We start from the raw sequence: 14,954 nt of genomic DNA, 5'->3' as shown, positions 1-14,954 counted from the left end.
CCCGCCCGTCGCCTGCTGTCTCCCGGGGCTGGCTGCGCCGGCGGGCAGCGCCCCTCCACGGGAGCCCGGGTGGGGGGAGGGAGCGAAGGGGGTTGTCTGTGTGTGTGTGCGTGCACATGCATCTGTGGCTCTATGGGCCGCAGGTTGCCGACCCGTGGCTTGGGCATCTGTAGGCTGCGCATGTGAACGTGTGCACTTCGTGTCTGTGTCTTCGCGGGGTGCGTGGGTCCACGTGTGCGTCTCTTGTGTGTTGTGTCATGGTCATGGGAAGGGCTGGAACGGACATCTAATCCAGCCCCCATGTATGTGCGCGTGAGCGCACTTGCTGTGTGTGCATGCATGTGTGTTTGTGCGTGCTTCTGAAATGTTTTCTCCCGTGGTTAGCTCTGTCTCTTGGGTTTTTGTGTGTAACGGATTTTTGTTGCCATGCAAAGGGCCTCTCTGTGGGCAGAGCACGCTTTTTGAGGCATGTGTACGGTGACCTCTAGAATGACCACAAAAAGCTGGGCATTTTTTCCTGTGCTGTTAGTTGAATTGAGGCTAAGGCAGCCTTTAATTACAATAGCAGCAAACGTCAGAGCATCTGACCACAGAAATGTGAATTGAGGAAAGAGCTGCTGGGTTATCTTAACAACAGCTGTCATGTGAATTTGTTATCATGGTCTCATCCCTGTAACTTGGATTAAATGAAAAAAATGTTCTAAGAAGTCTGATTTAAAAAAAAAAAGGCCTGTAGTAGCACATTTTATACTGTAAGGTAAGAAATCTACATTTGCTTCCTGGTGTCTGCCTTTCCTCACAGATAGGGGAACTGTACTCAACTATTCTGGGGGGGATTCTCAGGTATAAGACTGAGGTTCCGACCGTGCAAACGTTTTAGCCCCAGATTCCCCAAAACACTTAGGTCAGTGATTATTAAGCAGGCTGCTGCAAGGCTCTTCTAAGGGTGCCATGAAGTAGGAGCACTGTTAGATGTGCAGACACCTATGTACAATTCATGAGAGAAACCCAGAAACTTCAAACAGGAAACCATAGTGTCACAAGTATCCTGACCTGTTACAGTCTCTTTCAGTTCTTTGCAACAGAAGAATTGCTTGGTTGTTTTTTTCCTGCAGTCAAGAAATGAGTTGGAAGGCTAAGAGCTGGCATTTTTCTAAGCTGAGAACCATTGGCGTAGGTAAAATTTAGGTGTCAGTCCAAGAATGTGATCCTTAAAAACTAAGGGCCAACATTTTTGCCAGTAAAGTTCCTCAGGTACACGAAGTACTGCGTCTGTGCTGGCACAGAACTGCTTCCCTGTTGGCAAGACTCAGCACCTCTGTCATGCCTACTAATTATAGTTTCTTTCCCCTGTTCCTTTGAGGGGCCTAGTCTGGCAGACATGCTCTGGTCCTCCCTAACACACACCAGCATGACTGAGCTTCATATAAAACACAGTGGCTGAGGTCACTTTAATTAAAAAGTATGGTCACTAGAGGACAATAAGATCATGAGGGAGGTGGTGGTGGAAACAGTTCCTCTCCTTTACCTTTGAACTCAGTGGAAAGCCTCTGCTTTATCCTGCTGAGTTTTTGGTTGTAACTATGTTGGTCTAAGGTCATAGGCAGGCTAAGGTATAGGCAGGCAAGGTTCTTTGGTTAGATGTGATATCTTATATTAGACCAACTGAGTAGTTGGAAAAAAGTTCTTTGCATGCTTTTGGGTGCAGTCACCCTTCATCAGGCATAGGGAGTCTCTGTTGGTCTGCTTCATCCTAGCAAATAACCTGGTGATTGTGGCAGTCTGTTGGATGTGCATTTGAACCCACTCCAGCAGAATTCCCAGGACTGATAGGAGCCTCCTGTATCCTTTACAAGTTCCGTAACCCCTGGGCTGTTATATACAAAATAGAGGCACCGCTTTCACCAGCCTCCTTTGGCTGTGTCTTAACAGAGGCGTGACCCCCTTCTCAGGTTTTCAGAGAGATGACTTAAATGCATAAATCCAGAGGGCTTTGGGCTCTGAAGCTTGACCTAACAAGTAGCTCCTCGCAGCCAAGGATTAGGTATCTAAGTCCCTGAGAAGAGTGGGATTTTAGACAAACAGTTCTTTGGTATTTCCCATCCAGTAGCTTAGCCTACTGACACTGTTATGAAGCCTCTGTTGAGGCACTTAATCTTCTCCATGTTTTGTAGAGGAAGCTTAGGCCACAAGTCAGCACTCTTCTAAGGATGTGAGCTGGAGTGATTCAGTTCAGGTCAGAGGTGGAAGGGCAGACATGCTGCTGCCAGTTTTTCCCATGTGGCATGGGGAGAGCTGTAGCTGAAGCCTCCCATTTGCGGGCTGGAGCAAATGGTGCTGTGGGTCACCAACCCCTGGCTTAGGCATTGCCTGCATACTGTGGATTCCATTATCCCAAGGCCAGGTGCCTGAAAAGGGTTGTGCTGTTATGCCTTGCAGTGCCTTGTGTTTGAAGTCCTTTTGTACCAAGGAACTATTCCTTAGCGTTTGTGCATGTATTTGTAAGATTAAGTCTCAGCAGAGTTTACTATTTGTAAAAGATGATAAGCTGTCATCTCTTACAACTATTTATGTTAACTGCATGTGGAAACTGGTACAGCAGCAGTTGTGGCATGAATAGATAGATTTGACTCAGTCTTACTTTTGTGCCCAAAGGTTGAGATCTGTTTGAAATGTTTCTTATATCAGTTGGCAGTAATCTGAAAGACTCCCTCATATGGAGTGAGGAAGGCAGAGGAAATGTTTATTTTAGCTGAGCAAATTTTTGTAGTGTACAGAGGACCATTTTGGATATAGAAGACATAAAATATATTGAGTGCTGAACAGGAGAATCTCTCCTGTCTAAATACGAACCGACTAGTTGCAGTATATCTACTGAAGGGACTGAAAATAGGCTTCACAAACCTAAATATTACACAAGGGCTATAATAGCAGAGTAATCGTAACTCTGAATAGTTCAGGGTCTGTGGGCATGTGGATGTTGCACAACTTCAGCAAATGATTAGCATTTTCAACTATGTTTTGTGAGTGAGCGCTGTGTACAGTCATCACTTTAATGGCAATTAGGTGGAATACTACTGATTGCTGAAAATCTTAGTTTAACTCTGAAGTTAAAGTTAGTCTCCAAGTGTAGGTTAAGAAGGTAACTTTTCTAATTCAGGAAATGTATTTTGGGAAACTGTAACAGAATGAAAAACATTGAAATGTGTGCATAAAAGTAATTGGCCTGTAAATCACTTCATAAGTTTGAAATAGTTTGTTTAGCTCTGGTATTTGAGATCTTCCATTGTTGCACAATACCTCTGACTTCTCAAATAGGCCCTTTTTAAAATACTGGTTTTATCTCCGCCTCTTTTTTTTTGGATTGTGCAATCTTTTGGTCACAATTTGGATGAGTCATTTGACATCTTTCTACAGTAGAAATTCAGAATTGATTTCCCAAGGTTACTTTTTAAGTACATCTTATATAAATATGTTCAGGATGTACTGAAAAGTTTTAAAATGATGCAAGAGTAAGACTGACTTGAAATGTACCCTTCAAGTCCTCAGTGACCTGATCAAACAAAGGAAGCTAGGAAATCAGAACAAAGGAGTTTTTTACTAGCAAAAATTATAGGTATAATATATAATTTTGAATGCTTGGGTAAGAATCAGTGTATTTGTCTTAATTAAATGTTTCTTAGTATGAGCCAGATGAGAAGAGATGTCTAAATGCACCGTTGGTTTGGTTTTATGACTTTATTATTATTCCGTTTTACATCTGTACCACCACTGATTTTTATCTGCCTAAATAAATTAAATGGTTGAGCGTCTAGATTGTGAGTGTTTGCTTTTTTATGATTTATCTTTAATTACTTAGATTCCATTTTTTAACTTTAAGTGGCTTCCATATTTGTCAGATATGTGGCATTTTGCTTATCTGCAAGAAAAATAATAGTATTCAGAATAATATCTATTTATGGAATACTAAAATGTTTTGGGAGTGTTCTTAATTCAAGGCAGAAAAATAATGTTATTGAGATTGTTCAGATAATGTAACCTTCACTATGTAAACCACATGTGTGTGCACTGATGTATGCAAGTCACCTTTTTAAAATATTTGTAGAATATGGCCATGTTAATAATGCCCTGTTAAAACCATAGAAGAAATCTGTCTTGCAGTGATAACCAGGAATGTATTCCAAACTTGCTGTGAAATCTTTGTGCATCTTCCCATGAATATTTTATTAAATGAATGCAATATGATGTCATAATGTTCTCCTGTTGTCTTGGAATTAAGTATGTGCCTTGAAAACATTTGGTAAAATATTCATAGCATGAACATGATTTAATAGTGAGAAATTCTAGAAGGTAACCAGGAAAAAGAGGAGAATAAGCATTTTTACATGAAGAACTTCTGCAAAGAAGGAAGTAAGCAAGCAATTGTGCACATGCAAGAAAAGCAGGTGTCATGTGTTATCATCTAATTTTCTCTTACAGGTGGAGTGTAATTTTAAGTTCTTACGCTAATACTATACTGCCTACTTTAATAATAAGTGTTCTGTAGAAGTGTTAGTTGTAGAAAAGCTCAGCAGTGGATTTTTTTGTAAGAAAAATCTTTGTAAAGTGGCCAGGGGCTGTCATTTTTGTCCTATATCAGGGAACCTGGTTCCAGCATAGTTGTTCCTTAACTCAGTTACAAACATGACTACAGTTTGAAGTATCACTGGACCATAGTTCTACTTTAAAACCAGACTAAATGTTTGGGTCCTCTGGGTAGCATCTTTCTTAGCTTACACTGTAACTGGTTAGACCTGCCTAAAATATGAAATTTGGAACCTGTTTTCCAAGTCAGTTATTAGGCTTGTTTCAACCTTAGAAGCTGTGACCTTTTTTACTATTGTGTCATGAAATTCTCTCTGAATTACAGAGGGGAGCTAGCTTTTAGTGTGTTACCCCAGGACCACCATGTTTTTTACTATCTCTAGTCTATTTGACAAACTTTTATTGGTATTATTATTCTTATGAGTAAACAGGAAGTCCTAGTTGTGCCTGTGTAACAGGATCTCCTCCTTCCAGTTCTCAGTGCAGTAGGCAAGGGCAGATTCAGAGGGGCCGCACTGGTACAGTCACCTTCTGCACCACCCCCCACCCAGACCAGATTTTGCGAGCAGCAGCCAGGGACTTTTTTAAGTCACCAAATCAGGTAAGAAATCCCCTCTCCCTTCCCCTCCATGCTCAGTGGCATGTCCTCTCCTCTTCTCTCCCATTCTCTTCCTTCCTTGTCCATGGCTGTCACTGTCCCTTCTGTCTTTGGCCACCCCAGGGGCAGAGGAAACTTCAGAGATGCTCCTGCCCTGCTCCATCCAGACTGTGTGAGGAGTTGGGCTGAACTGGGATCAGTGGCAGATGGGTTCCTCCTCCCTGCCTGATTTCCTTCCCATCCTTCCCCCCTTATTTTCTACCAGCCTGGGAGCAGGGTCACAGAAGGGAAACCTGCCTGCTGCCACCAGTATTACTATCCCCAACTGAGCCTGGCCCCCCCATATAGCCTATCTAGAGCAGGTCAGGAGCATCTCTGGAGCTCCTTCCACTCCTGGGGCAGCCAGAGGCAGCAGTGGGGGGAGGAAGAGTGGAATGAGAGGTGTGGAGGGAAGCACAGAGGGGGAGAGTGGGGGATTCTTACCTGATTTGGGACCTTTAAGTCCCCAGCTGTTGCTTCCACAGCATAGTCTATTTATCCCTGTGGGGTGGGGCAGGGCAGGGCAGGAGGGCAGCTGAAGTGAGGGCATAGCCACCCCTATGGTGTCAGTCAGTTCTGCACCCCCTTTACCAAATTTTGCAGCCACCCATGGTAATAATCCTCAAAAGCTGTTGTCCATATACCATTCTGTGAGCTTGTGATAAGAGATTTTTAGTCCAGAAAGCACCTTGTTATCAGTTTTAGGGGATGTCTGAGTTGTAATTAGACTCTGTAATGTGATAGAATTTGTAGATGGGGCCTTTATGTGTGTGACTTAGCAAGAATGTGCTGGACTTCCTAGGAGTAACTCTGTACTAAGGAAACTGTATGGGGGCCTGAATTAGATAATTTCTTCCTATACAAATATGTCTCATGTCCAATGGCTTTGTAACTAACCTTGTTCCTGAGTCCAGGTTTCCTGTGTGGTTAAGCAGCATGGCTTTGCAATGAATTTTTCATAAAAAACCTATGTAGACATTGTAATGATTTGTATGGATTGAAAAAATCTATAAAACCTGGTGGACAGTGAATATTTCCTGTAAATTCATTCTGTTCTTTTTTTCTCCTCCTTCTCCTCCTGTACTACCATTTCTTTCTTATCCTGCTCCCATTTCCTTCATTGGCAGTGCTTTTCCATCCTGCCCTTACTTTCACAGTTGGATTCCTTTGTAACATAGCACAGAATTGAGTAGTGCAGAATAGGAAAAAAGGGCCTGGTTTGCCATTTTTACAGATTTTGTTTAAATTCAGAACAATCCTGTTGTTTTATTTTGTTGCTAAGAAGGAGAGAAGCACAAATATCACACTGGTCTTTGCTCTGTTTTTACCACTCTAAATTTGCTTAGGGCAGATCCACATATGTCAGTAGAAATGCTACTGTACATGTACACAGTGTACAAGTGCTAAAACAATAGTGGGAAATCTTAAGAGTCCAGTATAGACATCCACTTCCTGTAACAGGCATAAATAACTTTTCAGTTGTTTCTATATTGGGGCTTATAAATCAGGTTGTGTCTGAGGGCATGTGTATGTGGCAGTGAATTGACAGGTGAGAGTGTCATGGGCAGAAACATTGGCAATTTAAAAACAGACACCTGGTTTTCAGCTGGTCTCAGCTCCTGCTCAGGGTTGAAACTAAACTCAGTTTTCCAAATGCTGCAGGGTCTAATTTTGTTGGTTTTGTTTTTAAAAAGTTATGTGTATTTAGACAGTTCTAAATTAGATGATCTTTATGATTTTGTTTGTTATTGAATGTAATTTTGCATATTGGACATGTACATTTTCCTTCGGAGAAGGAAAAAATTATTGAAGATGATCAAATTAGCTTTGGCCTAAAGCTAAATTAGAGGATGCTTGGTAAGACCTGTGACTCTTGGTCCTGTAGGATCATGAAAAGATTGATAAATACTGATACTTGAATTGTGGCTGAATTATCCTAGCTCCTGTGGACTTCAAAGTGACTTGCCATAGAAACAGGAAGCAGAAATAGACACATTAGGGCTGTGTAAAGCTTCGGTCCCTGATTGGATTTGGTGGAGATTCAGCCCAATTTGGTGCTGAATCTCTGAATCTGAATCAAATCAGAGGACCCTTTAATCTCTCTGAATGGAATTGGAACCCTTTGAATCAATTCAGAGATTCGGACATAGACATAGCTTTAAATGTTTTTTCTACAGACCTCTAGGTAGCAGGTGGCTACCTAGAAATGAGAGTGGCTTAGAATCTCAGAACAGCAGACTCCCTATGCCTGAAGAAGGATGACTGTGCTTGAAAGCTTACTAAGAACTTTTTTCCAGCTACTCAGTTTGTCTAATAAAATACATCACATCTACTAAAAGACCCTTGCCTGCCAATGTCCTTAGGCTAACACGGCTACAACCAAAAACCCAAATTCATGCTAACATGATACTATTATAAAGTTGTCCTTTAAAGTAACGTTAAATAAATAAAAAGGGGGAGAGCCAAAGAAGCCTTAAAAACCAGGCAGTAATCCTTGTAATGACACAGACTGTACTGCAAAATAGGCATCTTGAGTTTAATTACTTGGTTTCTGGAGTGACTTTATTCTCAGTCTGAGGCCTTTAGGTTTGGGTTTAGCAGCTTGCAGAGATAACAGCTCCTTCACTGTGTCAGAGAGCTGTTTTGGTACCAGTGCAAATATGTTTGAGGCAAAAATAACAGCAAATAATTTTTCAGTGCCAAAACACTGAATTCTCTTTGGACTCTAGATTGAGACAAACTTCAAAACCTCTATCTAGCATGCAGATAGATTCAGTATGACCAAATGGGAGCAAATGCCTGCATTTATAAGGCTTAGGAACTAGGCTGTTATACGTGTGGAAAGAACAAGGATGTTAAGAGGCTACTCAAAAGAAGAGTTACTATTGTCTTAACACAAGCAGACTAAAGACCCTGGGAATGTTTTCACGCTGCTAACCTATGGTCTGAATAGATCAGGACCTACAGCCTTTTGGAGTTTTGGCAGCTTATCAGCACTTCAGCTCTGTCTGGACTTAGGCATTGTGACTGCATGTTGACAGCACATAGATGGGGAATTGCTTCAAACTTTTAATTTCTTCTACCTAATGGTAGAGGTGCACTGATACATCAGTCCAGTATCCAGTCGGTACCGATATAAAGAAAATTAACTGTATTGGAAATCAGCCCGACGCAGCCAATAATTTGGCCAATAAATGCTTGTGCATGTATGTAGTACTCGGGCAGCAAGGAGCAGAGCTACATGCAGCTGGTAAATTTGTTGTGCTGGACAGGGAGCGGGGAGGGAAGGGGCATTGGTGGTGGTGAGGGGGACGGACAGATCCGGGACAGAGCCACGGTTCATTTTGGGGGGTGGGGGGGGACGTGGCTCCTTCCGCTGCTTGCACCCTGGGAGGGGGGGGGGGTGCCCCCATATCTGCATAGGGCAGGGCAGGGCAGGCAGGCTGCAGCTGCGGGCTAGAGCCGGGGCTGTGCCAGGCTCTTCTTGGTGGGGGCTGGGCTCAGGATGGGGGCTACAGATGGAAAACCCCAGACCAAAACCCCAAATCTTACCGTAGCCCCGCTCCCAGTGCTGCTGGTGCTGTGCACCCAGCACAGCCGTGGCTCAACGCCCCGCCTTCACCCGTGCACCAGGAAGAGCCAGGGCTGCACTGGGCATGTGGCGGCAGGGGGGCTGGGAGCGGTGCTACGGTGAAATTTGGGGTGGCTGCAGCCCACTCCATAGCCCCCGACCTGAGCCCAGCCCTGGCTCCAGCCCACAGCTGCAGCCTACCCACACCACCCTATGCAGATCCGGGGGCACAAGAGGTGCAAGCAGCAGCAGGAGTCGCCCTACACCCCCCATCGAGGCATGGCTCTGTCCCATATGCCATCTCGGTGAGGCAGCGTCTGCCTCTGCCCCCTCCTTCACCACAGGGGACGTTGATCTGCACCCCCCACATCCCTTCCCTCCCCCGTCCCCTTCCACCACAACGGACTTCGCAGCTGCAGGCAGCTGTATCGGAAATTGAATCGGTGTCGGCCAGTATGCCTCCTTAAAAATCAGCTATCGGTATTGGCCCAATAAATCTCTGTCGGTGCACCCCTACTTGATGAGGAACTTGATGCGTTTAAGTTTAGAATATATGCTTTTGTTTAAGACTAGCTACTCTGGAAAACCATGGAAGGATTGAAAAACCTTGAAAAAACCAAAAGAATAATGCATAATTTCATTTAGTAAGCTTTTACATTTGCTTGTGTGTGAGTACATCTATTTTCCTTTATGCCATTCATTTCCCAGCTGAACACTTACAAAACATGAGCTTTCCCTATTCGTTATTTTTCTGAACAATTATATGGAGCTCTTTTTTTCCCCTACTTGTATTTTAAATTAGTCATTCTATAGAGAGATTATATATATTGATATGCATATAAAGAGAGAGATAACAAAAATAACTTTGTAGAATACTTCTTAAAATTGCACTAGAAACCTAAAAAGAGAGGGAAGATTAAGACAGCCTTGAAATTGTGCCCTTGGCTTCTTCACCCAGCAAAAGTAGCTTGAAAATCACAAGGCAAAGGTTTTAGTAAATCTCCTACCTTAAAGAAATACAATGCAAGATGTAAATGTAAAGTAATACAATACTGCTCTTAATGTTAGGACAGGAGCTAAATCAGGTATCCATTTCTAAATATCTCATTAGTATGGACCTAAAGAGAAGAGTGTCGTTAGCAGGGAAAGGGAATTAGCTGAAAGTACAGTGGTCCGAGTCCTATAGTTTTATTGTTGATCTGACCTATATTTGGAGTAACTAATTTTAGTTCCCCAAATGAACCGGTGGGTTTTCATTTCTCTTGGATGACTGAGAAAAGGTGGTGTAGATATCTGCTTCCTGTAACAGGCACTGAGAACAGATTTGCCTTTTGTATGAGTCATTTTCTCAGGGAGCATTGGGTTTTAAATTGTGTTCACTCTTAATTTAACCCTAGTTCCAGCTAACTCCATTTCAGGTGTAGTTTAGACTGTCCAGTGTAGGGGATGTGAAATAATAATTATTATGGATCTTTTAAATAGCAGCAAAGATGCAAAGTCTTATTTAGGAATGGCGCCTTGCTTTGTTATGTAATATATGCAGATAATAAGGCATTCCCTGTCCCCTGGAACTTGTAAAAAAAAAACTCTTTTTAAAAAAAAAACACCACTTGTAAAATCTAAGTGAACCTAAACTCTTTAAAACATGGTTGAAAGCCCAGGGTAGGTATCAATATGGCTGGAGAATATTTGGTAGGTATCAGTAAAATAGTGATGTGCGACTCTTTGAGATGCTTGGAATTTGATTAAGAAAGGTATACCAAAGTATACTGTGCAGAGGGAGAAGATGAACCAGCAGCAAGAGGCTACATTACCTATATGGAAAAGAGAGCAAAACCCCAGTGAAATCCATTAAGGCTGAGATGTGATAGTTGACTGAGGAGCTGTGAAATAACTCTGCTTTGTTAGAAAAGGGTAATGTATTTACTAATTGTCAAGTTCCAGGAAGATTTTTATTTCCTTGTTTTACAAAAAGGGAATGGACCATGGCAGGTTAGGGAGGTTTTGAGGAAAGGTACCAGATACAAAGGAATTGTCACTTGGTCCTGCCAATAAGAGAGGAGGAGAGGTTGTAGGTGTCTTAAGGGACTGGATGATGCTGGGAGGCAGTAATTTCATAAATCAAGGCAATTTGCAGTTGAGAAGTGAGCAAATCTCTTGGATCCAGGCCTGGAAAGGGTGGGAAATGTCTGGGTTGGGAATGCGTACGTGACTTGGAAAGATAATGAAAAGTAGTGGAGAAATGAATGAGCAACTTTGAAAACTGAAAAGAAGTGTTACTTTGTGCCTTTTACTTAATGGTTGAACGTTTTGTATTAAATATCATTATTATATTTCTGGAAAGTGAAACTGGATGAAGCATTAAAAATGTGTAAGTAACAGTCTTGTTAGGAGTGGAATAGGTGGCATACATTATTGTAGGGGTGGGCAAAATACGGCCCATGGGCTAGTTCTGGCTCACGAGTTCATTTTATCTGGTGGGCAGCATGTGGTGGGCAGCAGTACCATGCGGCAGGCCCTGGGCAAGCCACCTTTGGGCCCCAGCTTTTGCTAGTGGATGGTATGGGTGGCAGTTCCACCTCTACTGTTGCCAGGCAGGCAAGCAGGGCTGCTTCTACCCAACATCCCCTGCAGCGGCCTGGGAGATGAAGTCCAGCCCCGTATGGCCATGGGTGAGCCATACTTGGACCCCGGCCTCTGCTGGTGGGTGGTGCCCAGGGCCTGCAGTGTTGGACTCCCATCTTCCAGGCACTGCGAGGGATGCACTTAGGTTTCGGGTTTGGCCTCTGCTGGCACAGGGGATGCTGGGAGGAAGCAGCCCTACCCACCTGTCCAGCACCATGCACTGCCAGCAGAGGCCAGGGCCTGAGTGCAGCTCACTTAGGGCCTGCCATGTAGAGATGGGTGAGTGGATGGGGCTGCTTCCATCCAGTGGCCCCTGCAATGCCAGTACAGGCCGGAGCCCGAATGCAGCTCATTCAGCCTCTCTCTGGGGTAATGGAGCCTAGCTTCGGTGCCGTCCCATCCTGCCCCACCATCAGGGCTCGTGGGTGCTGCGGGGTCGGGGTGTGTGCGCGTAGGCCAGGAGCCCTGTTGGCGGGGCAGGACAGTATGGAGCAGCCCTAGGCAGGCTTATGCTCCTGCTCTGGGGTCAGCCCTGGCCTTGTTGCAGGGAGCTCCTGTGTGCATGTGTGTGTGCATGCACACATGTGTGCGTATGTATGTGCAGCCCTCAGTAGCTCATCAACACTGGCTTAGTGGCCCTCCAGCCTAAATAAGTGCTCATCCCTGCCCTGTTGGGTCTCAGCCATCTCTAGCTGCTGTCTCTCAAGCATACCCATATGTTGAACGATGTATTTTCTTGAGGGCTTTGCTTGATGATTTCTGATCTGATTACAAACTCCAAAATCTGCATTTTCCCACAATTAAAATGAAACTCCCCTATCTATATAAGTATCAGTTGAACACAATGCTTTAGTGATTTATTTACAATTTAAAAGCAGTTTGGAAGCCTACCAGTGCCTCAGTCATTATCATTAAATAAATTCTAAATATCTATATATTTTGATTTTTTTTTTTAATTTTGTTTTTTTGTTAATCATGGAAAATCAGAGCTCCCCTTCACTTACCAGGATGCAGGTCCAGCTGTGGCTATTCCCTTTGTTGCTTTGTGGTGCTAAGCAGCCCTGATATGCCAGTGCCCTTCACTCTCAAGCCACAGACCCCCCAGCCCTGTGGATGACCCTCCTTACTCCTGACCTGCTGCTCCCCTCCCCCAAGCCTCAGCTCCCCCACTGTTTGGGGGCAGGGTGGGGATGCCTGAGTACATGTTGGGGGGAAATGTGTGTGGGGGGCACATTCCCCCCCAGAATTGTGGGCCCATGGTAGGGCATGGGGCTGCAGCCTGGCCGAACTGGCATGCGCAGGAGCTGCTTCTGCAGTCCAGCAGACAGGACCTGGTGCAGAAGGGTAGAGCGGTGCAGCGAGACTCACTGCCTCTAGGACCCCCATGCCAGCCGTGCCACCAGCAGCATGATGAGTAACAGAGCGTGGGGTGGGGAATGGGACACACACCCTGCTGCCCTCACCTCCTTCTACCACCAGCCACTTGTATGCCAGGCTGCGGTTCTACCTCACCACCAGGGCTCAGTGGCTACCACTGCCCTCAGGCCACCCATGTTGCCCCGCAACCAACTTCCTCTTTGGGGTAGAGCTGTGGCCGGATGTGTGAGTGGCTGGCAGCAGGAGGAGGAGTAGGCAGCGCAGCCCTCCCCCTAGTCCATTACTTCTTGTGCTGCTGGTGACGTGGCTGGCCTGGGGGTCCCGGTGGCAGCAGCAACAAGTCTTGCCTCCCTGTTCTGCCCTCCCATGCTGGGTCCTGCCCACTGGGCCACAGAAATGGCTCCTGCCTATGTCGGTTCAGCCAGGCTGAAGCCCCGTACTCTGCTGTTGGCACACAAATCAGGCGGCATTTGCTCCCCCACATACCACCCTGATGTATCACCTCTAGTGTATGACCACTCCCTGGGAGCGTGCGCAGCAGTGGGGAGCCAGCTCCCCCGCTAGCCCCGCCCGGGACAAGCCACCCATGGTTCCATCCCGCTACCCAGCTGGGTCCTACAGCCATGCATTCTGACCCTGGGCACTGTGCACCATCCTAGTGGGGCAGTGCCCCCAGCCCCAGCTGCCAACCCTGCCCCAACTCCCTCACTCACTGTCGGGGCTTACTGCAAACTGCTGCCACCACCCCATTTTGCCGCCCTCTGCCCTCCCCTGTCACCTATGCCTCCCTCCCCCTCACAGACTTACCTGCAGGGAGCTGCGGGAACTGCTCTCTACCATACTGTCTTGCTGCCATGTGAATGTGTGTGTATGCACATGTATGTGGCACCCCCTGCCTGTGATGATCACCCTCCTCCCACTCCCCCAGCCCCAAGCAGCTCCTTGCAGGCTGGAACTCTGCCAACCTGCAAGGAGAAACCTGCTGTTTCCCGCGTTTTTCTCCTTTAAAGGAGAAAATTCATATTTTTCTGTTGCATACAGAAAACCTGGATCCCTACTGATCTCTCACATTTTTTACAGTTACACTTCTCCACTAAATAGGGAGCAGTCGTCATTCTTTTCCTTATCAGTCCTCTTCAAAGAACAGGTGTTGAATAGGACAAGTTAATAGGACTTGTCCTATTCACCTCTTCAACACCTCTTTGTCTTCAACAAAGAACAGGTGTTGAATAGGACAAGCACATTTCACTGGTTACTATTTTCCATTTGGGACAAATGGGGAATGTGCTCGCTTGTCCTACACACATCCCATTTTTTTCCAAGTATAGCATACAGAAGTAGTCTGTGGGCTCAGCATCTTATTGCACTGTAAGATGCACTTTGTCTTACAGGACTGCCTTTTTCATTACTGTTTTTCAGGAGACCATCAGAGTCAACGTTACTGTGTTGAGAGCCAATGGGGAACTTCAAGGAAAACAGGTGTGTTTGACCTATGAATGTGTTATGAACCAAATTCTTCTTGTGAACCAGTAGGTGTTGGGCATGCAGATATGAAGGGAGGATTTGACTTCATGAACCTGTGCTAAATATTCTACTTTTTCTGATTTATTGATGTCATTATTTTATTCTGTAATGTCTCTCTTTGTATTTACTATGTAATTCTGAAACTGAAAATGTGACATGATGAATTTAAGTATGCAGTTTTTGCTAACTACCTTCTCTCTCTCTTTTAAAGGTTCTCTTTAATGTCACCTATGCTAATGGGCAAGTATATGTAAATGACTTTCTTATGAAGATTGGTGTTATCCGGATAAAGTGTCCAACTCTAATATGTGAGTAATTCTCAGCTCTTTGTCTGAGATATCTACTTCCTTGTTATCCAAAGAAAAGCATAACTTGTTACTGTAATACGCTCCAAAGGTCAGCACAAAAACAATTTATTTCCAGGGTAGTCAAATACAGAATTAATTTGTGAAGGGGGAAAAATCTGATTTGCTCAGTTGTTTCTGTGATGCATGAATATGATTGTATTTAAACTGTTTCAGTTGAAATACAGCTCTTATATGTATTTCTGAAAACAGAGGGTTTTGTAGCACTGACTAAGCCAAGTAAATGCAAGGATGTGACTCCACCCTGCTAATGGCTCTGTATTGTTTGGAA

At 44.6% G+C, this 14,954-nt stretch overlaps 1 protein-coding gene across 1 annotated transcript in view; it reads left to right on the top strand.

Annotated features, from left to right (window-relative positions):
- Positions 1-4,435: 4,435 nt before the first annotated feature.
- Positions 4,436-14,954, top strand: part of GINM1 (glycoprotein integral membrane 1) — a 26,912-nt gene continuing 16,393 nt past the window's right edge. Inside the window, exons 1-4 of the mRNA XM_025213428.1 lie at positions 4,436-4,479; positions 5,059-5,185; positions 14,214-14,273; positions 14,530-14,626. Of these exons, the coding sequence (XP_025069213.1) occupies positions 4,451-4,479; positions 5,059-5,185; positions 14,214-14,273; positions 14,530-14,626 (313 nt within the window). The 5' untranslated portion in view covers positions 4,436-4,450. The remainder of the gene's footprint in view (positions 4,480-5,058; positions 5,186-14,213; positions 14,274-14,529; positions 14,627-14,954) is intronic.

The sequence above is a fragment of the Alligator sinensis genome, unplaced genomic scaffold (genome assembly GCF_000455745.1).
Source record: "Alligator sinensis unplaced genomic scaffold, ASM45574v1 scaffold608_2, whole genome shotgun sequence".
Classification (NCBI taxonomy): Eukaryota; Metazoa; Chordata; order Crocodylia; family Alligatoridae; genus Alligator; species Alligator sinensis.
The sequence above is the reverse complement of the archived record's forward strand: the minus strand, read 5'-3'. Positions and strand labels throughout refer to the sequence as shown.